Genomic DNA, 22,687 nt, shown 5'->3' with positions numbered 1-22,687 from the left:
TTGAACTTTAAGTTTGAGAAAGTCATTTTTAGCTTTGATGCTTGTTCTGGGGAGAGTTTTTCCTCTTATTTTTCTGTAAACATGGTGATGTCATACACTTAGTTGTGCAGTCATTTATTTTGGCATCTCTCTTCTTTAGATATGAGGAGGGCCACACTGAAAACATCTACTAGCAGCCATTTCCTCTACCTTGTTTTCTGCTCCCTTGTATCATGCTGTTTGTGCCAATAATTAAGTCCAGACAGGCTTTTGCTATCAGCTGCCCTGGCCTCAGTTCAGGCAGAAGCCACTGCCCAGGTTCATGTACTATGAGTAAACCTTGGCTGTGGATCTATTCTGTGTAGATCTATGCTAAAGGCAGAGCCAGGGCAAGCTTCACACATTATGGCTGAGTTGTGAGTAGGAAGAGATAGGTTGGTGTTTACTGCTGGGGTCTTCCATCCTCTGGAGTATATGTTTGTGTTTTGGTATAAAAGTGATGTCACCTCAAAAGAAGAGACATATGACCAAGCACTTGTGCTCATACCCGCAATCCTAACTCTCCGGAAGATGAGTCCTGGAGGATTGCAGTTTGAAGTCTGGGCAGGAAAGTAGAAAACTGTATCTCCATTTAACCAGCAAAAAAAGCTAAATTGGAGGTGTGGTTCACGTGGTAGAGTGAAAGGCATAGGCAGGCATGCCAAGCACAAGTACAAGCACTGATTTCAAAACCCATTATTGGCCAGAAAAAGACAGGACCCTTGGGACTATGTAAAGTGCTACGAGAATATTCACAGTATAAGGTATCACTGAAATGCAAGAACTTAATTTTGTGTACATATATGATCCCTGGGGAAGAGACTGGTACATAACCAGATGGTAATGCATGGTAGAAACAAATCCAGACAAGGTGGTGTGAATAGAGCTAGCCTTCAGGTGATGGTTAATCCACGTGAGCTCAGCCACCAGAGGAGCCAAGGGGTACTCCCTTGCTTTGTGAGAGCTGGCCTCCAAACAGGAAAGGCGAGACCGTAGTCTCTCTGCCTTGGTGGGAGGAGATGAGGTTGCTCTCCAGAGAGAGGGAAGAAGGCAGGGCCCCTGACGTGTCCAGGTAGGATTCTGAGCCCACATTTTTATTGAAAACTTGTAGTCTTTTGCAGCTTTATGGCAAAAAAAAAATTCCATGAATGATGTTAGGGAATTTTTTTATAGATTTAGAATTATTTTTTAAGCAAGTGCTACTGTTTAGACACTTAAAGTAAATTATTCATGTTAGGGCTGCCTCCTAAAAAGCATAGTTTGGGTTGGGTGCCAGTGGCTCATTGCAGTTCAAAGTCAGCTGGGGTAGAAAAATCCAGGAGATTCTTATTTCCTGTTAACCACCAAAAAGCCAGAAGTAGAGTTGTAGATCAAGTGGTAGAGTGTTATCCTTGAAGACAAAAGCTCAGGGACAGTGCCCAGTCCCTGAGTTCAATCCCTGGGACAAGCACCAAAAAAAAAATAAGAGATTGGAATGCAGATCAGAGTATTTAGGTCAAGTCTGTTGACACTACCATGGTGATAGGGCATCTGTCCACATTCCCCAGCTGAGCTGAACCCAGACAGATCATGGAGGGGCAGGAGGTCCTGGAGGATTAGGTTGCCCCTTACTGAGTAGCATCTTGTAACCAAAGCAGGATTGGCCTCAGAGGACATTCTAGACATTTCTAGAAGCCTTTGGGACTGTCACACCTGGAGAGGTGCTACTGGTTTTAGTGGTCCAGCCACATGTACAACTGTGCATCCTATAGCACAGGAAGGAAACCTCCTCCTGTCCCCGAGTGGCCTTCCTGATGCCATAGGGCCCAGATGGAAGAACCTTGGTGTAGCTCAGTGTTTGTTTTCCGTATTCTGTCCTTGCTGTGTGGCATCTTCTTTCTTAGTCTCAGGCAGCCTCTCTGTGTCTGCAGTCACCAGCAGTAGCCCCTTCATCTTGGGCAGGGCCTGTGGGATGTGTGTCTTGGAGCTGGGGGCTCCCTCCTGTCCGTGTGTTTGCTAGGTACCCTTGCTGACTCTCAAACCCTCTGAAATCCAAGAGCTACTGCTTGGGGGCTATAACCATGTTTCTTGTCACTGATCATCTTAAATTATCATACCAAGATCCACTTGCCAGGTCTTCTAACCTGGGGCACCTAGCATTGAGCGCTGGCCCTCTGGTGAAGGAAAGGCATAATTGCCAGCCTGCACTGCTGCCCTCACAGATAAAGGACTGAAGCACCCACATGGGGCAGAAGGCTTGGACCCCTGGAGAACGGTGAGGGAATCGTCTGGTTGGTGCTGTTCCACCTGGTTGCCTGTAGCCATCCTTAGCTCTGTTCCTTGTTAGAGAAGGCGTCTTAAGTAAGGGTTAACATCCTCCCTGAGAGCAGCGTCAGGCTTTGCTTGGGCAGGGGAGAAGAAAGCTAGCGCAGCCTATGAGCAAATGCTGGCGGTGCCTCCCCTCCCCCAGGAGGCCGGGAAGCGGGTAGTAGGAGGGGCCGGGCTGTGGGATTGCATTCATGGAAATGAGCCTGGAGGAGCACCGCGGCGCACACTGAGTGTCAGCAAGGCTGCAGCTTCAGCTCCCATCCCAGGCCTGCGCCAGCCTTCCCCACCAGACTCTGCTCACACCCGCGCACGCCTGCCTGTGTGGCTTGGCCACTCGGCTTTTGTCTCCTCTGGACGCCTCCTCCCTGCCCTTGTGTGCTGGCACACACGTGCTGCCCCTGCTCCAGCTTGCCCTGCACCCAGAGCTGGGAGAGATCCGGGGAGCCTAGGCCTGTGGGATCACTGTACAGAGCCACCATGGCCTCTGAGGCGGAGAGCTGCGAGCGGCAGAGGCTTTGATGTTGCTGCCCAGGGCTGGCCAGGACACTGGGGCTGCAGGACAGGGGACTCACCGCTGGTAAGCGTGGATGGCACATGGAATGGGTCTTCTGCTTCCCTGTTAGGTGTTGCTGTGGCCTCTCCCACCCTCCTGCTGCAGCCAGAGCTGATGTGTGCAGCTGACTGCATGTCTGTCCTTGGGCTCCATCCTTCGCTCTCTCCTCCTAGAGATTTTCCACAGTGCCTTTGACAGATGCCTAAGCATTCCATGTAGTTTCTCCTTGGCCTGAGAGTTAAGAACAAGCCAGTAACGGATTCTTGGGACCCAGATTTGATGAGGTTAGAAATAGGGTGGACAGGAAGCAGAAGAACAGACTCTCCTCCAGGCCTGCCCATCACCTGGGGGTTTCTGTTCACCCACTGAGTGCTGTAGAGCCTGTTCTGGGTGCGGGCAGCCCAGGGCCCGCCGTGCCCACAGATGGGAGTGGAGTTGTCCACCTGATGTGGTCCTAGAAATCCATCTAGTTGTGAGACAGAATATTGTTTAAATGTACAGAAAAATCCAGGGTTGTATAAAGGGCCAACACACAAACAGATTTTAGGATGAGAGAGAGAAATGACCTCTGTTTTGGATGCAGAAGGGCTGTGGTGGCTCAGCTGCGCCTTGTGACTGAGTGGAGCTGGCAGACACCAGGGCAGTGCTTCACTCAGGACACAGAGCCTCTCCCCAGAGGGGAGGGAGCAGGGTGTTTAGGTTTCTGGAGGAATCGGGAGATCCCAGGTGCCCAGAGAGCTAAGGACCAAGTGCTCTCTCCCCAGGGCAGGCCGGTACAGGAAGTCCCTCCACCCCAGCTTGTCCCAGCACTTGGCCCAGTCCTGACCCTCCCACCCTGGGAAGCAGCAGGGGAGGCGGGCTCAAAGTCTAGTATTAGAGAAGAGCTGGGAACCCCACGTCCTCCCTGCAAGCTGTTAGGAAAGGGGGAGATCTAGACTATTTTCCTGGCTTTTAGTAGTTATTAAAAACAGATGATGAATTTTGTTTTCATAAGCCACACTTTTAGGATAAAATGCAATGACTCAGTTTGTTACTGCCTTGAAATTTGACCTCATTTCTCCTCGATTAGATGGTTAAATAATAACATGTAAATTTAGTCTTGAGTTATGGGATTTATTCGATAAATTATGTTGATTCTCTTCTCTATAAAAATTACCTTCCTTTTATAAGACCATTTATGGAACTTTTAAAATATTCACTCTTTCCTTAAGAAAGGCTGGGATGGTAGCATCCTGTTCTATGGGAAGAAACTGGGGAGGGCAGAGATCATGTTTTGCCCAAGGTCACAGAGGAGGTCACTGAGATCCTGAATTGGTACCTGGTCTCTCCCTCCCTCCTAACTAGGCAGTGTCAGAGGATGGGTCTTGGAACAGCCTTCCTTAAAAGTGCAGAATGTCGTGATAAATTCTCTAATAGATTTACTTCTATGCTGGAGACAAGGTGGGAATTGCCCGGAAATAATTTAAGTGAGAATTGTCTAATATCTGTGCTGACAGTGGGATGGAAGGTACCTCTTAGTGTTGAATATCATTTATGTTAGCTGCATAATTTAACTCTTTTTGATTCTTGTTGTATATGTAAAGCCTTTTAAAAAAAATCTCTTAGGCTACAAGTTGGTGGTGAGACAGTGTTCTTCACAAAAGTCAAGTCATAGTTTCTTAGAAAAGTGTATAAGTAAGCAGAATTTGGAAATTAGAATATTGCTATTAAATTGTTGCCTATTTTTCACTGTGATAAAATCCATATAACATAAAGGGGTGTGTGTGTGCGCGTGCACGTGCGTGCATACCAGGCCTGGTGCTTAAACTCAGGGCCCGGGTGCTGTCCCTGAGCTCCTTTTGCTCAAGGCTAGCGTTGTGATGTGAGACACATCTCCACTTATGACTTTTTAACATTATTTTATTAGTGTATTGGAGATTAGAATCTCATGGACTTTCCTGTCTGTGCTAGCTTCAAACCGTGATCCTGAAATTTCAGCTGCTGAGTAGCTGAGATTACAGGCACGAGCCCCTGGCACCTGGCTTCATCCTATTTTAAGAGTTCAGTTCCCTGCTAGATACATTTATATTGTTGTTCATCCACCCCCAGAAGTGTTTAACCCTACAACTCTGCCCCCATTAAATAGCTGTCTTCCCACTTCCGCTCCTTGTGATTCTTAATTCTGTCTCAATGAATATGACTACTCTTTGAGCACAACTGTGCCAAAGTGGACTCTACATGTAGCATTTGTCATTTTGTAGCAGGCTTTTCCACTGAAGTTCAACCAGGCTGTAGCACATGTCAGAATTCCTACGGATTCCTCCCTCCTCTTTTCCCCCTGTTTTTTTGTTTGTTTCTTTTTTGAGACAAGGTCTCACTATGTTACCAGGTCCTTCTGTCTCAATCTCTGGAGTACTAGGATTACTGATGTGCAACTTCACATCCTACGCCTTCCTTTTTCAAAGACTGGATGATGTGGTGTTGGACTTTGAAAGGGTGGCTAAGATTTTAACTCAGTAGGAAGGAAACACAAGCAGCTAGCTCTCCAGAGCTGCCAGAGCTGTATAAAGAATGTGATGTGAGCTCAGCACATTCTGGCGGTAAGCCTCTGACTTTAACCACACTTTCCTGGATCTACCTTCCCTCATTCTCTGATCTTGAGGGCTCTAAACGTAAGGCTTTCCACGAAATCCTGAACCATCACAGCTTTTTGTTTCACATCTCTCGTGTTGCTTTTTCACTTACAGATGCTGGGAGTTTGGGTTGCATTCTTCCCCAGCTTAAAGCTGTAACCCAATGCATTTGTAATACCAGCATGGAAAGTTGGAAACCACTGTTCTCAGTGAGGGAAAAGATTCTCCCAGGCCAACCCACTCCCTGTTTGTAACAGTGGCCCCTGAGAACTTGGTCATCTCTTTAGTGTGACTCTCACCTACTGTTCCCAAGGGGCCTTTCAGCATTGTCCCCTTATTCTTTAGTTTCTGGGTCACCAGATGTCTGTCACACTGCTCAGAGTTGGTATGTGTAAAAGCCACGTAAAGGCCCTGCTTTCAAGGAATCAGCCTGTTACCCTCCTGAGAAGGGTACCCTCACTGAGAAGCCCGTAGAGTGTTGCTCAGCTGGTCAGCTCAGTTGTGCACAGGTAGCTTGGAAGTGCTGGAGGCAGTCTCATAGGTGGGTGTGGACCTTACTACCACACACTGCTGGTATTGCCCACGTGCCTGTAGACATTGCCTGGCACCGCCACTCCTGTGGGAGGGGACAAGGCTGCCTCCAGCTGTGAAGCAGCAGTAAAGGTAGGTTGTGTGAGCAGCAGGGGCCTAGAGGGGACAGGTAAAAGGAGGGTGAAACTCATTGCAGATAAAAGAGGCTTCCTCCCACTGAGTCTCTTCTTGTGCCAGCTCTGTGTCTCCTTGGCTTGCACTTGGCCATCACATCTGTGCCAGCAGTGAACAGCCTTGGTTTCACTTACAGATGGGCCGGACTGAGGCCCAGAGGGAGGAGGAACGGTGGTCTGGCTTCAAAGCCTGAGGTTCTTTCTAGCACTTCGAAGTTTTCCAAAATGGCAAATCAAGGAATTTTCAGGGAGATGAGGTGGCTTGGGCCCTGGCTTCTGCTGTTGGGTTCACGCTGGCAGGATACATAGGAGTGGGTACAATGAGGCCTCTGGCGGGGACTGCTGGCCTTGGGGTTCCTTACTCAGGCCCTAGGGCGATGTATCCTGGGAGGCAGAAGACCCACCACCTTTCTTCTTTGATACTTACCTGTGTCTGCCTCCGGGACAGAGCCCAATTTGTGAATAGCCACTTGTCCCCGCAGAATAGAACCAGTATTCTGTGGAGGGTATAAGAAGCTCGGAGCTTTATTTCCCCACCATTGCTGATGTGTTAGGCAAGTTTAGCTTAGGTTCCTGAGAGAGAGAATGCACACTCACACTCAGTGTTTAAGGGACTCCAGGTCTGTGAAAGGAAAGGGAAGCTTTCCTGGAGGGCTCTGTGATAGCAGGCTGGCAGAGAACTCCCCAGCCCGAATGGTAACACCTACCTTCTCCACAGCTGAGGGGAGGTGGGCCCTGCCTGCTTAATTCTCCCCTAAACATTTTTGTGCTGTGCTAGTTCAAGTCTGGACCCTCTGTATCCACTGAGAGGGGGGCTATCAGGATGCTGGTTAATTCTGTGATGGAAAAAATAAGGCAAATGGTGTATGCCCAAGCCAGGTAGAGGGATGACCTCAAGAGGGAGGCTCTTGGTCAGTCCCAAAGCAAGCCTGGGACCCCGGGATTTTTCATCAGTCACGGGCTCAGGGCAGCACCACCCACATGAGCAGAGACTGCCAGGCTCTACTGAGCATAGCCTGCTGTTCTGTCACAGGAACTGTGCTTGCAATGGGACATCATTTGGTACTTCTGGGCAGCTGTGGTGGGCAGGGGTTGCAGGTTTTAGACCAGTTCCTTCCTGGTGCTCATCTTTCCTCTCTTGGCTTAGAAAGGGAGTACCGTCCCTTTAAGACAGTCCTCCTTTGTATGCGTTGGCTGGAGCCTGGTTATGCTCTGGGTTTCTGCCTACAGTTAAAATCTGCACAGCAACATTTAAATAAATAAACAAATGAAAGCTTCCCTTGTGTGGCATTTCTATTCACTGCCTGGCACAATAGCTGCTTGTTGTTTGGTCACTTTGATCCCCTTCATTAAATCAGAACCTTGGAAGGGAATGGTAGGGACCGGGCTGAACATGCTGAAGCACGGCCCTGCCTGCCTGCCAGCCAGCCAGCCACTCTGCAGATTAACCTTAGGCCTGGGTGAGGGGGTGGGATGACACGTGGGAAGGCTTCCTCTCTGACCTCCTCCATTGTGATGGTACAGGCAACCTGCTGCCATTCTTTTAGAGGAAAGGACTTAGCCTCCTCCCTGGCACAGAAGCATGGTGGCAGCACGTGGCAGCTGGGGGAGGGAGGAGTTGTTTGTCGCCTGCCATCTGGCCTCTCCCAGCTAGCTAGCGCTCTTGTGCAGTTTAACCCTCGTGGTCTGCAGGACCCAGGCACTCAGAGCCAGGTGTGGCCCCAGAATGCCTGCTTCCATCCCCCCCCCCCCCAGCTCCCCATCTCTAACACGCTAGCATGGGACCCAGGAGCCCCCACACCTGCAGCAACCTCACCACTGGTGCTGGTTCTTAAAGGAAACATTTTGTCCTTTGTTTTTGCTTCCCCCCCCCCCCATGACCAGCATAAAATGAAGGCTTAAATTCAAGACTTCATGTTGTAGCGATAAGTTTATTGGTGCAAACAAAAATACCTGTTAGACTTCTGCCTCATCTCAGAAAAATTCCACTACAGAAGGAACTTGGCTCTTTTTCTTTCAAGTTCAATGATTTGTTGAAGCAGGAGGGAAGTAGTGTTGTGAGTTAAGTTTACTAAGTATTAGGCAGAGAGTAATGCAAGAGAGCACTTGTGCATACTGACAGGAGGCTGGATCAAAACAAGCGAGAGTAGATGTCTTGTTTATTCTCCCTGCACACTAGCTGATTCAAGGACAGCAAGACCTGCATTTCTAGTGTGCCTAGATGGATGTCTTTTCACCTTAAGCTGCCACAATGCCTGACATGTGCATTTATTTTATAACAAGTGTTCAGGGGCCCGGGTGCCCCATAATTTCATTCCCAGACCTGCTCTGCTTCCAAAACAACCACAACAAAAATGAAGGTTTTCTAATTTCAGATCTTCTGCCTGATGTGGCAGATGATTTTGTCAAAGCATCCCCGACTTCCTCCTGTAATGGGTGAGGATGCAGCTCGGGTCACTGCTTTACCTTCATATTCAAGGCTTTGTCTCAGTGCCGTAGTTCGTCTCTCCTTGGAAACTTCCATAAGCACATTTGTACCCTGCACTTCCTACTCCGTTGTCTTCCCAGGCTTTCGCCTCCTGTCTGTGCCAGCTTTGTAAGAGGAAGCTGTGGGGACCCTGCTTTCTCCCAGAGCCTTCTGTTAACGTCATCAACCTTGGTGACAGCTTTTGCTCTTTAACCAGGTTGATTCTGAAGTTAGCACTCAAGCAAATAGCACTGTGATCAGAATGCTTACAAACATGCCACACATGTTTGCATTCGGAGCTGTCTCTCATAGGCCGGTTGCCATGTGTGCCCTGCTTCATTCTTCCCATGATTCCCTTTGTTTTGTTTTTCTTGTTTCCAAATACTTTTTAAAAAATTTTGTTAAGAGAAGACCAAATGATTTTTTTGCTCACTTTGCCAATATTTCCTAGCTGCTTTCTTGTTTGCTCTTCGTGATGATCTTTGTGCAGCCCTTGCATTTCCCTTCTGCCCTGGTCTGATGTCTCTGCCATCCTAGGTGAGCAATTTGGTACCATCCTCATACCCTATTTTCCTCCTGGAGGAAAGGGTACAGGGCCCCTGTGTTCCTTGTTGTCTGAAACGGCTTCTCTTTGCCCCCCCCCCACCTTCATGGAGAACCTAAGGGTGAGATCATTCCCATTTATAATTCTGAAAGCTCCCCCTCTGTCTTCATAGTCCAGTGTCCTCTTCCTTTCAGCCTCATCCTTGGTGGGTGGTCTAATGAACCACCTGTCCAACATCTTTGAGATATAAGCTCCTGAACTCCTGAACTGCCCAATTTTTTTGTTGTAAATATTTCTCTGTGCCACCTTACGGGGGGTTCTGTGTGTGTGTGTGTGTGTGTGTGTGTGTGTGTGTGTGTGTGTGTGTGTGTCCTGGGGCTTGAACTCAGGGGCTGGGTGTGTGTGTGTGTGTGTGTGTGTGTGTGTGTGTGTGTGTGTGTCCTGGGGCTTGAACTCGGGCTGGGCATGCATTTGTGAGGTTTTTGCTCAAGGCTGTTGCTCTGCCACTTATGCCTTAGCTCCACTTTTGACTTTTTGGTGGTTAATTGGAGATACTCAGATTTTAGCCTCCTGATTAGATAGGACTGCAGGCATGAGCCTCTGGCACCCGGCTTGGTGCTATTTGGGATTTTTTTTTTTAGGGGGTTTTCTCTCTAGCTAGATGTAACTTGCAGTTAGCTAGCTCCCTTCGGAAGTAATCATTGAGGCAAATTGCTCTTGACTTCCCAAGGATGCAGCTGGGTTTGGGTGGTCTGCTGGAAGCTTCAGAGGAGCTGAAGCAGAAGAACCCTTTCAAACCACAGTGCTCGGTGCTTTCACCCGATGAGGTGTTGCTTTAGTGTGTTTGAGTATGCTGAGATGAAGCCATGGTGTAAAACACGTTTCTCATGGTAGATCTTGAGAGTTGAAAAGGGAAGGATGGGAGCACTGGGTAAAAAGGAAACAGCTTTGTCTGTGCAGCTGCTTTCCTAAGTTTCACAGTCTCTTCTTCCTCCCTTCTGTTGTCCTAAGTGATCTTTATGGGATACTGGGGCAGACTTGCTCTCCCAGCATGGCAGGTGATGCCTCCGTGGCCCAGATAGAGTGTGCGTCCAGCCCTATTCCTGAGGGAAGGGGTATTCCAACTCTGTGCTGTCCCGCAGAGATGAGACAGCAGCACAAATGCAGTTTACCATACAGTAACAGCCACCAACACTTGAGGCTCAGTGAGTCCAGACGGGCTCAAGGTACTTTATACTGTCATGCCCCTTATCGGCAGCTTCAGCACCCCCCGGTCCTGTGCAGACCCAAGTATGAAACAGAAACTTCATAAACCTTCAATGTTCTGTTCTGAGAAACATGATCTTGTGCCCTCGGCTCCATTCTGTCTGTCTTTGACTCTTTTGTGATATTGTGGAGAAAGAAAAAGGAAGCTCATGCTGGTTTTGCTGCCACACTTCCAAATGCAAGATGTATGTTCACGGTGGGCTGTAGTGCTTAGTACAGGTGGAAAGACATTGACGATGTATATGTATATCTGTGTGTGAGAGAGAGAACACACTTAGCACATAAAGGGTTTGGTGCTGTCTGCAGCCTTAGGGCATCTGCTACAGGTCTGGGAACCTTCCCTCTGTGGGTAAAGGACATTTTTTTTTTTTGGCCAGTCCTGGGCCTTGAACTCAGGGCCTGAGCACTGTCCCTGGCTTCTTTTTTGCTCAAGGCTAGCACTCTGCCACTTGAGCCACAGCGCCACTTCTGGCTGTTTTCTGTATATGTGGTGCTGGGGAATCGAACCCAGGGCCTCATGTATACGAGGCAAGCACTCTTGCCACTAGGCCATATCCCCAGCCGGTACAGGACATTTCTGTGCTGTGCTTACTTTATCCCAAATCACTGCCGTGAAGTGGGTGCTAGAATGCCCACTTTATTAGTGACAAAATGTGGCCCAAACAGATAAGTGATAAGGGTCACTGCTTGTTTCTGATGCTTATTCCTCCATGTGGCCACCTGGCTCACCACACAGCACACCTGAAGGCTCACTTTAGGGGTGTCTGTCGCAGCACCTGTGTGTTTGGAGGAAGACTACAGAAGTATTGCACAGCAAGAACTGTGGCCCGGGACTTAAGTCCTGCTCTGGTGATGGGAGCGCAGTGTCACTCAGGCTGTGCAGACACGTATGGAGCAGGAAGAGAAAGGCCTGTAGTCCCAGCCCCCAGAGTGGAGTGCTGTTTTCAGCCTGGTGGGTAGCTCTCTAGATTTCTCCCGGTGTAACGCAGGACTCTTCGCCTACCCTTCCCCCAAACAGCACAAAGCCATTTCTGTAGCTTTGCAGCTGGCCTCCCGCTTCCACTCGAGGGTAAGAGAGGGCTCTGCAGTTCCACTCTTGCTGAGGCCCCGACAGACTGGCAGCATCCTGGGGTCTCCTGCAGTAGGGGCAAGAATGGCCAAGCCCCTGGCGTACATACCACACTCAGCTTCGCGGTTCACAGCCAGCCCAATTGACACTGTTCTTCCTGCCAGGCAGGCCTTACTTGCTCCATAAACCTGCCAGAAATTGGAGTCAGAATGAATCCTAACAGCTGATTGTCTCTTAAACTTTCTTCTGGCATCTTTCTGTGTGTTTCTGGATTTTTCATTACTTTGAGTGAGATGCATTTCTTTCCTTTTTGCAGTTCCCAGTGACCTGACTGCAGAGGAGCGGCAAGAACTGGAGAACATTCGACGGAGGAAGCGGGAGCTGCTAGCCGACATTCAGGTAGGACCGGCAGCCCTGCCCTGCCCTGCCCTGCCCTGTGTGCCCTTCACAGAGCATCCTACACGCGTTTGCCTAAAATGCAGTGTAGGGGTGGCAATTGCCCTTGTCTCACACTCCTCTGCCCTTGTGGGCTGGGGTGGCCCTTTTCCCAGCTTAGCATCTGGCTGAGGCAGGCGAGCAGAACTCAGGACCCGCATGTGGGGCCTGGCTCTGCCCCTTGCACTGAGAAACTTCGCAGAAGCCTTGGTTTCCTCTTCAGTCATAGGATGAAAATGAAGACCCCTTCACAAGTTGGAAGGATTGAATAGTGGTTGTTAGGGAGACAGTAGTTTCTGGTCCCTAGAGATCCATAGTTAGTGATAGCAATTTTACTGTTTTCCAAGTTCCTTCCAGGCTCAGCCATGGGATGCCATAAAGTACATTATTTTAGCCCCAGACAGCAAAAGTTACCCCTCTAGAATTCTTTGTAAAACTTCAGAGGTGGGAGGAAGGAGACTCCCAGGAGTAAATGTGAGAGGAAAGACCTGACCTGGTCCAAGTGGGCTGGGAGTGGTCTGTTGGTTCGTCTCGGTTCTTTAGTGATGCCAACAAAATGGATGGGGCCTCAGCCTCTTAGACGGCCTGGCCTCCATTCCAGTCAAGGCTTGGCAGAAGGGGAAAGGGTGGACAGACTGCAGCTTTGGTTCAGAAGGTGAAAGAACAGAAAATATAGTCAACCATGGGACAATGTGAACCCAACTTGATCTCTGCCAGCCCAGCCGCCAGGCATGTGGGTACCGGTGTTGGTACCAGTCACACTAGTGTTTGGTGAGCTGCAGCTTTGTTCTGAAAGATTGTGCTGAGGTGGCCATCTCTCTGTGACTCTACATTTTTGACACAAAACATTTATTTAAGAACTTCTTTCCTGGCTGGGGATTTAGCTCAGCGGAAGAGCGCCTGCCTGGAGAGCGCAAGGCCCCGAGTTCGATCCTCAGCTCTGGAAAAAGAAAAAAAATAGTAACTTCCTTCCTAGCTCATGAATTCTGAGGCCAGAGCTGCCCTTTGGCTTTTGTAGCTCTAGAGCCCAGTGAGTATTTGTTGAGTAAATGAGCTGTCCTAGTTCACAGTTTGGGACTTCTTTTTCCTTTATTTCATTCCGCTGGTTTGTGGTGTTGGAGTGGAGGGAGTTACTAGAGGTTTTGGAAGTGACACAGGTGTGCGTCTCCCCTCCTGGTGACTCCCTGTCCCTTTGCAGAGGCTGAAGGAAGAGATAGCAGAGGTCGCTAATGAAATTGAAAGCCTGGGATCCACCGAGGAGAGGTGAGTCTTCCCGCCCAGCCCCTGAGGGCCTAGGGCTGTAAAGCATTTCTCAGTGTTCCCAGACTCCAGCCTTCACCCCAAAGATCCTGAGAATAGAAGCTTTCTATGTTTGCAAGGCTAAACTAGGAAAGCTATAGTCTGCTCTTATTTTGTGTGTATGGGAATTACTATGTATCTTGCGTCTGTTGTCTGCTGTGTTTTTGGTGGTTTAAAATTTCTGATTTTTGCTGATATAATTTTAAAACCTGATGTGCCCAGTTGTCTTTTTATACTTCCAAGCTGATAAGCCTGTCCTTAGTGCTTAAAGTATGAGAATATAGAAATGAAATTGAAGGGTAACATGACAAGGATTGTTTGTGGGTTTTTTTTCTTTTAACGACATGAAGTGCTCATGACTATTGAGAATTAATTTTGAATAGTTTCCTGAACATTTTCTAACTGCTTAATGCAATAAATGGGCTGTTTCCAGCTCACTCCACTTCTGTATTTTTCTAAGCCTAAACCTAAGCCTGTCTGTCTGGTTTCCTAAGGCCACTTGGTTTGTTATTTTAATTCCATGTGGGTGGGGCTGAAGGTACCACAGAAAGCAGCCAGCTCCTCACTTTAAGCCTCTGGATTGTCTCCATGCTTTGGTGTGTGTATACCTTTCTATTTTCCATTTAAAAATGGAGCTCAAGCCAGGTGCCAGTGGCTCACACCTGTAATCCTCGCTACTTAGGAGCCTGAGATCTGAGGATCCCAGTTTGAAGTAAGCCTGAGCAGGAAAGTCTGTGAAACTCTTATCTCTGGTAAAGTATCAAAAAAGCTAGAAGCAACACTGTGGCTCAAGTGGTAGACCACTAACCTTGAGCAAAAGGTTTTTTGGTTTTAAAGCAGGGTTGGGGACAGCACCAGGCCCTGAGTTCAAGCTCTAGGACAGGCACAAAAGCAAGTCAAAAACCGAATGTGCCATTTTGACCACTCATAAGGATGTCAGGAGAGGTCATTAAGGACCATCACACTGCTGCAGCCACCACCGCCGCCGCCCATCTCCCGGACCTCACACCTTCCCGAGAGACACTCCATCCCCGCACACACTGACTCCCGTCCCGTCCTTTCCCAGTCCCTCGCACCCCCGCCCCCTTCTACTTTCTGTCCATTCTAGGGATTGCCTAGAAATGGAATCCTATGGTATTTGTCTCCAAATAGATGTATCAGAATACAACATACCCAAGTAACAAAAAGACAGCCATAGGAAAGGTGGACAGAAGCTGTATGGTAATGGACACATGAAAATGCTGACACCATTAGTCCTGAGCATGTGAAGCGTAGAGTTTCCATGGGGGGAGCTTCATGCCCACTCAGATGGCTGAAGCTGAAAGGACAGCTGGTACCTGGTGCTGGTCACTGAGTCAGAGTTTAATTGTATGGCCATTTGGGAAAGAGTGTGTCAGTTTCTTATGAGCATACACCCAAGCTGAGACCAACAACTCACTCCTAGATGTTTACAAAGAGACCTGAATTCCTACTTAAAATAGCCCCAAACTGGCAATAGCCCTAAAGCTTACCAACAGGTAACTGGATAAACAGGCTGAAGTAGTAGCTAGGACCTAGCAATACAAGGGAGTGAACGGCAAGTGTTTAACAGTGTGCTGAGCCACAGAAGCCTTGTGTCAGGGCTTCTGTTCATAAGACTCTGGAGCAGGAGGTGGAAGGAAGGAAGCTGGGAGGTCAGAAGTCAACGTGGGGGCTGCCCCGAAGGGACAGTGGGCCGTCTGACTAGAACAGGATGGGAGGGGACCAGAGGAAATAGGAGCAGGAGCAGTTTATTAGCACCGCTTAACTGCACACTTAAAATGTGTGTGTTGCGTTGCATTTGAACTACACCTGAACTTTAAAAATAAAAATAATGCCCTTTTCTGTTTTTAAAGGTAATATGCTGTCAGGAAATTGATAAAATATAGAAAAATGTGGAGAAAACAATTATCCAAAGATAACTGTGATTAATACTTGGTGAATTTCCTTTCTGGGTATTTTGGTGACAGTACACACACATTTACAATTCAGGGTACCATTTGCTTCATTAATTCTTTGTGGGTATCACACACAGAGCACCAGGGAATAGACTCAAGAGTATGTGCAGTTAGGCATCTGGACCCTAGGCCAGCAATGGTAGAAAACTAGCCCCCAGCAGCCACAGGTGAGGCTGTATGGCAGGCAGCTGTAATTTGGTGTTTATGTCTTAAATTCTGGAACTTGAAATTGTTTGAGTAGTAAAAGTACTAAGAAGGGGCATCGTTCTAGACCCCGGCATCTGTACACACAGGTTTTGCTACTTCAATAGGGCCTCCCTTTGTCCATCAGAGTGCTGTTTTGTTTGTAATCAGAGGTGTGATGCCCACATTTTGTAGAGATGGTCCTAAATACTTTTTGACCAAATAGAAAAACGCACAGAGGGGCTGGGAATATGGCCTAGTGGCAAGAGTGCTTGACTCATATACATGAAGCCCTGGGTTCAATTCCCAAGCACCACATATATAGAAAACAGCCAGAAGTGGTGCTGTGGCTCAAGTGGCAGAGTGCTAGCCTTGAGCAAAAAGAAGCCAGGGACAGTGCTCAGGCCCCGAGTCCAAGGCCCAGGACTAGAAACAACAACAACAAAAAACAAAACAAAACAAAAACACAGAAAGGCAAGCCTTAAGACTTTCTACCATTTACAGGCACCAGTTAGTGCAAGGTGATAAAGTAGCAGTACCACAGCATTTTGTTTGGGAACCCGTCTGAGAGGAAGGGTTGCTCTGGTATGGAAGACGGGGAAGGTCTCTTGGAGCAGTGAATGCTCGGGCCTGAGCTTTGCTGCTCTCTCAGAGCTGGACAGGTGGCGATGTGAGCCAGCTTGTGGGAGACTGGTAATTGTGCGGGGCAGGGATAGGCAGTGACCATCATTGGCAGAGGTCTGGGGCATGCTATTGAAGGTCGGACTCTTACCTGGGCTAGCCTTCAGCTAGAGACCAAACTGAGCCAGGTGCTCAGTTAAAAAGTTAAATAAATGCACCATATGACCCAGCAATGCTCACCCCCTGAGTATCTGCCCAAGAGAAATTAAAACACGTCTACATAAGGAAGTGCACACAAATGCTGATAGCAGCCTATGTGTTGTGGCACCAGGGTGCAGACAACCACAACGTTCACCCATTGTCTAGCACGTCGGTAAACAGAAGTGATGCTTTTAAACAGGGGACTTCTACTTGGCAATTAAAAAAAAAAGGGATTTTAGGTGCATTCCATGGTATGGATGAACTCTGGAAGCATGCTGGGGGTGCATTGTATCTCGATGGTAGAGCATCTTCCCAGCATGCAGAAGGGTTCCGTTCCTGGCACTGCAGAAAGGAACCATCATGCTAAGAGACAGAAGCCAGATACACAAGTTTAGACACATGGTTCTCTTCATATGAAATGTCCAGCTTAGGCAAATCTGTGGAGACAGAAACTAAACTGATAGCTGCATGGAGACTAAAATAGGAATAAGGATTAATTGGAAATGTGTGTGAGGAATTTTGTTGCATCAATGAAAATGTCCTAAAGCTGGATTTCAATAATGGGTGCACAATTTAGCAAGCTTGCTTGAATCTACTCAAGCATACCCTTAAAATGAGTATGTTTTATGATAAGTAAACTATACCTTGATAAAGTTTTAAAACAGATCAGAAAAGAATATTATGAATCTAGGGTAGAAGGAGCAAGTGCACTTGAGGCCTGGGCCAGCTTCTTAGACCTTTCCTGTCAGTTGCTCCCATCCGTTTTTGAAAAACCCCTGCATGTTGGTGGCTGCACATGGGACAGCATCAGCTTCCCAGAACTCCCCATGTCCAGGGCACTCATGGCTGTGGTGGTTGTCTTTCAGGAAAAACATGCAGAGGAACAAACAGGTAGCCATGGGCAGGAAGAAATTTAACATGGACCCTAAAAAGGTGAGTGAAAAGGAACAGCTGAAGCCCATTATCTTTAAGGTGTCTGTAAGATGGGGGGTTTTCTGAGTGGCCACATAGAGTAACTCAGAGCGCAGGTCACATGGTAAGCCGTGCTTTTAGTCAGAGACCCCGACTCCTAAATTGTAGCACCTCAGTCTGTATTTATTAGTTATTTACTCCATGGCCAGCTTCCTCTGCCCTTTCCAGCTGTTCCAGACCATCACTGCCCTTTGTGGTCTCTCTCCAGGGCATCCAGTTCTTAATAGAGAATGACCTACTCAAGAACACTTGTGAAGACATTGCCCAGTTCTTGTACAAAGGGGAGGGCCTCAACAAAACAGCCATAGGCGACTACCTGGGGGAGAGGTAAGACCCCCAAGAACACATGTCTGCTAGAAGGTGGCTGGGAACTAGGTGAAGACATGAGTTTCCAAATGTCCCAGGGGCCCAGAGCTGGTGACCTTGAGGTACTCTGACCCCTGCTGTTGAGCAGAAGTGCTCCAGGGAATAACAGCGGTCAGAGCTGGCAGCAGTGTCTGACTTTGCTTCCTCCCTGTCTCTTGTCTCATCCTGACAGAGATGAGTTTAACATCCAGGTCCTGCATGCGTTTGTGGAGCTGCATGAGTTTACTGACCTGAACCTTGTCCAGGCCTTGAGGTGCGTATTCACAAGGGCGAGGTGGGCTCCGACCCTGTTTCCATCCTGTGTGCTGTCTGTCTGAGGTTGTGTCTTTGGTCTTGAGCTATCGGCAAAAGAAGCCATCTGGCAGCCTGTGACTGCAAGGGACGGAGTCATGTGGTGATAGTCCCTGAGCAGACACAGGGGAGCTCTTCCTTGGGTAGAGGAACTGATGAATACTCACTGTTGAAATCTCTACTCTTCAGTTTAGAAAACCTGTAGTTTATTTTCTTGCCCTAAAATAATTGTACATTTCATTTCCTTTTAAGAAGGAAAAAAGGTAAACTTTAGTATTTTACTGTATTGTTTTGTGCTTTTGAGAATCGTCCTGTATTTTGACAGCTATAAGTGTAAATGAGAAGATCATCTTTTGTACTGGCATTTAGATAGAAGAAAGAATGCAGAATTAAACCTACTGGCCAGGTCTCTCTCACATAAAGGGGGTATTGTGACTGTCACCCTTCTTGGAGTTTGTTTGTACTGCAGTCTTGTGTGTCATTTTGAAGAAGACGACTGCTCTTCGGAAGAGGAAAACCTTCCTTTAACTGCAGATAGGCACATGCACTGTATCTGCCAGACCTGAATCTGGGCCCTCTCTTCCCCTCAGGCAATTCCTATGGAGCTTCCGGCTCCCTGGAGAGGCCCAGAAGATTGACCGGATGATGGAGGCCTTTGCTCAGCGGTACTGTCAGTGCAATAATGGGGTGTTCCAGTCCACAGGTGAGTGAGGAGGTACCCCCGCCCCACATACACACACACACACTGTCATGCTGGATCATTTCCAAAACAAGAGTGCTGAGATTTATGCCTACATTAAAAAAAAAAAAATCAGTCGTGGAGCTTGAACTCAGATCCTGGGCGCTGTTCCTGAGCTCCTTTACTCAAGGCTAGCTCTCTGCCACTTTGAGCCATGCCTTCACTTCCAGTTTTCTGTCCTTTAATTGGAGATAAGAGTCTTACAGGGACTTTTCAGCCCCGGATGCTTTGAAATGTGATCCTCAGATCTCAGCCTCCTGAGTAGCTAGGATTACAGGTGTGAGCACCAGTGCCTGGCTTTGCCTACAACGTTTATTTCATGCTCTTCATCGTAGTAAAATGTTGAAAGTAATCCAGAAATCCAACATTAAGGCACTAGGAAGGATTGGGAATGTGGCTCAGTGACAGAGCACTTGCCTAGCAAGGCTCTGAGTCCCATCCCAAACACAATTGAAAAAAAAAATCTAGGAATATAAATTAGTGTACCTCTGAACTATGACATATATAATTATTAAAAATCACTTTCTGGGGTTGAACATAGCTCAAGTTTGACTAGTAAGCCAGAGGCCCTAGGTTCATCCCCAGTACCATTTAAAAAAAAAACCTTGGAAAGTTGGGCACAGTGGCCTGTGTCTGTAATTTCAGTTATTATCAAGGAGGGAAGGCTGGAACAGGGGATCTCAAGTTTAAGGCCAGCCTGAGCTACACAGTGAGACTCTGTCTCAAAAAAAAAAAAATCAGAAACAGCTACAGAAACCAGACCATTGACTCTCCGCACCCCTTTTAAGATTAAAAGGGACCAAAGTCATTTAGAGGGAAAATGATACAGGAGGATGACAGAGGAATTAAGGTTAATAATTAAAAGGGCCAGACTCAGACATTAAAACTAGGCAGTAAAAAGTGAAAAATAAGCAACTGACTTCCCTCCCTTCACACCTACTTTGAGATGAGTAAGAAACCTAAAGGGACTGTCTACATCTATGTTCTCCTTGACATATTACAAAGTTATAAGCTCTTCACTGTAGGATAAAGAGACAGAATTGGAAGATGTGTCTGGCCTTTGTCTCTGTGTTTTGAGTGGGCGTGGATGCCAGCTTCATTTTCTAGAATAGGACGTAGCTCCGTTCTTGCCCGCCCAGCAGTACTGGGAAGGATTAGGGTACATGCCCCAGCTCACAAAGTACAAGGAGTACTTCCTTCCATTTCTGTGTGAGGGGCACAAAATTTTTTCTCTCTCCATTTCTCCCTTCTTCATCCTGTTATACTAAATGACTGCTAAAACTTGAAAAGCATTAGGTTTTTTTTGGCAAGGGAAAACGTGATCATTAGGTTAGAAAAAACATGTTTGGAAAACATGTTATCAGTGAGATGCATTTGTATATTAGAGGTCGGCACATTTGTGTAGAAGGAATAAAGCAAAATGATTGCTGACAGTAGTGTTGTAGACACTTTGTATCTTTTTTTATCCTTTGTATTGTTTTTTCAGATTTCCCTGTGGCACACATGTCCTCCTTGAGTACTTGTGTGTTTGGCAGGCCTTCCCCTTCGGGATGGGGTGTGTGTGAGAGCAAGTCCAATGCCAGGACGTTCTCCTCTTCTAGGAACATAACTTCCCTTCCTGGCTTTCATGAGTGTGTGTGTGTGTGCATCCTGCCCTGCTGGTGGGCTGTTTCTCATCAGCTTCTGCTTTTCTCTTTTCTAGACACTTGCTACGTCCTCTCCTTTGCCATTATAATGTTGAACACCAGCCTGCACAACCCCAATGTCAAAGACAAGCCCACCGTGGAGAGGTTCATTGCCATGAACCGGGGCATCAATGACGGAGGAGACCTGCCCGAGGAGCTGCTCCGGGTGAGCAGGGCTGAAGTGGCCTCATTTCTGTGGAGAAAGGCTTCGATTCTGTTCCCATGGAACAGGATCGTTTTTGTAAAAGAGAAAGACAACTGATCACGTGCCTGCTCTGTTAATTTATTTAATTATGCAAGTTGTGGTAAGGGTAATAAGACCCAGCTAAGTCAGGAAGGGAAACGTGGTTTGTACCTCTGAAACCCAAGGCTGGAGTGGAAGCCAAGCTGCTCACTTTTCTCCTTGATTAGGCGCAAGGCATCTTACCTGTTCTGCTCCTGTGAGCAGCTGGACTGAAGAGACAGCCATGTCTTCCTCTAGTCTCAGCTTCATGGAGGCACACAGTAGATGCTTCTGGAATGAGAGAGGGAGAAAGGGAGGAAGAAAAGATAACAGTAGAGTCAGATGTGCAATGTCATCTTTTATCCCAGAATCTGTATGAGAGCATAAAAAATGAGCCCTTTAAGATCCAGAAGATGATGGAAATGACCTCACCCACACTTTCTTCAATCCAGACCGAGAGGGCTGGCTGCTGAAGCTTGGTGAGTCACACCCCTAGGCTGGGGCTCCTGCAGCAGAGACTCAGGTAGAAAGGCAGTGTGTGTGTGTGTGTGTGTGTGTGTGTGTGTGTGTGTGCGCGTGCGTGTGCGTGCATACAGGCTCATGGTATGGGGAAGTGGAGGGTTACAGATGCCCTGGAGAAACTCCTCATGGGTTCTGTGCTAAGAAGATCCACAGCCAGAAAGGAAGCAACTCAAACAACTAGTGCTCCACAAAGACTTGTGGGGACAGACTTTGCCCTTACGAACATTGTCCACATGTGTCTAGACCTGATGTGTCCACTCTTAAATCAGTGGCCGGATTCTTTTAGGCATCCCCTAAGGACCTCTGCCCCCTTTCCCTGGGGAGAGTGACCAGCCATGTCCATCTTTCTACTTTCCATCCCAGATTTGTCCCTGGCACCCCTGCCCCAGTGCATCATGGCCGCCTCCTTTGCATCTGGCTCCCACAGGCAGTGTGCATGGCAACCCCAGAGCCTTTGGCTGCAGCTCCACCCACAGCACTCTCACTCATCCTGGGCACCAGCCCCACCCTTCCCAACCCCAGCCAGCCACATTGACGGCTTTGTCATTCAGAAAAGCTAAACCTGCATCCTCTTCCCTCTGCCAGAAGTGAGCTTACAGTGCTGAGATTTACAGTCATGTCTCACCACGCAGTGGTGGAGCAACCAAAGGGGGGAAATGGTGGGATTTTCATGTACATTCATGTCCACGTGTGATGATTTTACTAATTGTTACTGAACACTGAAGGGTCTCTAGCCTGGACATAATGACGTCCGTTTTGGGGGGGCCACTAGAAAGCATGTTCCTGTTTCCCTCTGCCTTGGCCTCTGATGAATTGGGTTCCCACGTTAGCAGGCGTTTCCGTTACAGCCCTCCTCTCTAATCTTGGTAATGTGCCCCACAGATTAGCAGTCATTGCTTTCTTTGTGAGTTCTGACACATTCAGGAAGGCTACACTGTCATCTTTTTATTGCTGACTGGTCTAGATGACATAGAGTTTATATTTCCTATGGAAAATCCAAGTCTTTGGGTTTATTCACCCGTGACTTAAGACTTAATAATTTCCCTTAAAGCAATACTTCCTTGATTTGAGCCTTATTTTATAGATCTTTAAACCAGTAGAATCTTTGAAGTTAAGGTTCTAAAATTATCAGCCTCACAGGCTGATCTAGTTAAAAGAAATATACTGGAAATTTTTAGTGTATCCAAGTTTCCATTTACTTCCCCCTCCAGGGAAATTTGTTTAAATGAGAATGCTAAGTGTTAGCGTTGACAGCTCAGATACTAAAATTAGAACAAAGATTATCTTGGTTCTCGCACCAGGATGACATGCAAATTCATGAAGCATCCTGTATTTTTAAAAACAAAAAAATTTTAACCAGGCGTCGGGTGTGCTCCCGTGGACCCAGCTACTCAGGAGGCTGAGACAGGAGGACCTCTCAGCCCAGGAGCGCCAGGCCAGCCTGGGCCGCACACGGAGACCCACCCCAGGATAGCTTTTAAGTAAATAGGAGACTCATTTTTGGTTTTGCATTACTTTACCTAAACCCCAGCAAGCCCTTCTGAACCCTTAGATTATTTTCACTATGGTGCACTCCTGTGTGTCTGCAGCAGAAGACAGGGCTTCCAGCCATCTGTGGTTGTGTGTATATGTCC

General features: G+C 47.6%; 1 protein-coding gene across 1 annotated transcript in view; it reads left to right on the top strand.

Annotated features, from left to right (window-relative positions):
- The window catches only part of Cyth1 (cytohesin 1), a 40,915-nt gene that overhangs the window by 6,560 nt on the left and 11,668 nt on the right, over nt 1-22,687 (top strand). The window contains 9 exon segments of the mRNA XM_048365439.1: nt 11,857-11,939; nt 13,174-13,238; nt 17,122-17,188; nt 17,436-17,554; nt 17,766-17,846; nt 18,475-18,587; nt 20,326-20,474; nt 20,900-20,933; nt 20,936-21,010. Coding sequence (XP_048221396.1) covers nt 11,857-11,939; nt 13,174-13,238; nt 17,122-17,188; nt 17,436-17,554; nt 17,766-17,846; nt 18,475-18,587; nt 20,326-20,474; nt 20,900-20,933; nt 20,936-21,010 — 786 coding nt within the window.

This window comes from Perognathus longimembris, chromosome 17 (assembly GCF_023159225.1).
Source record: "Perognathus longimembris pacificus isolate PPM17 chromosome 17, ASM2315922v1, whole genome shotgun sequence".
NCBI classification, from domain to species: domain Eukaryota; kingdom Metazoa; phylum Chordata; class Mammalia; order Rodentia; family Heteromyidae; genus Perognathus; species Perognathus longimembris.
This window is presented reverse-complemented; position numbering and strand designations above follow the sequence as displayed.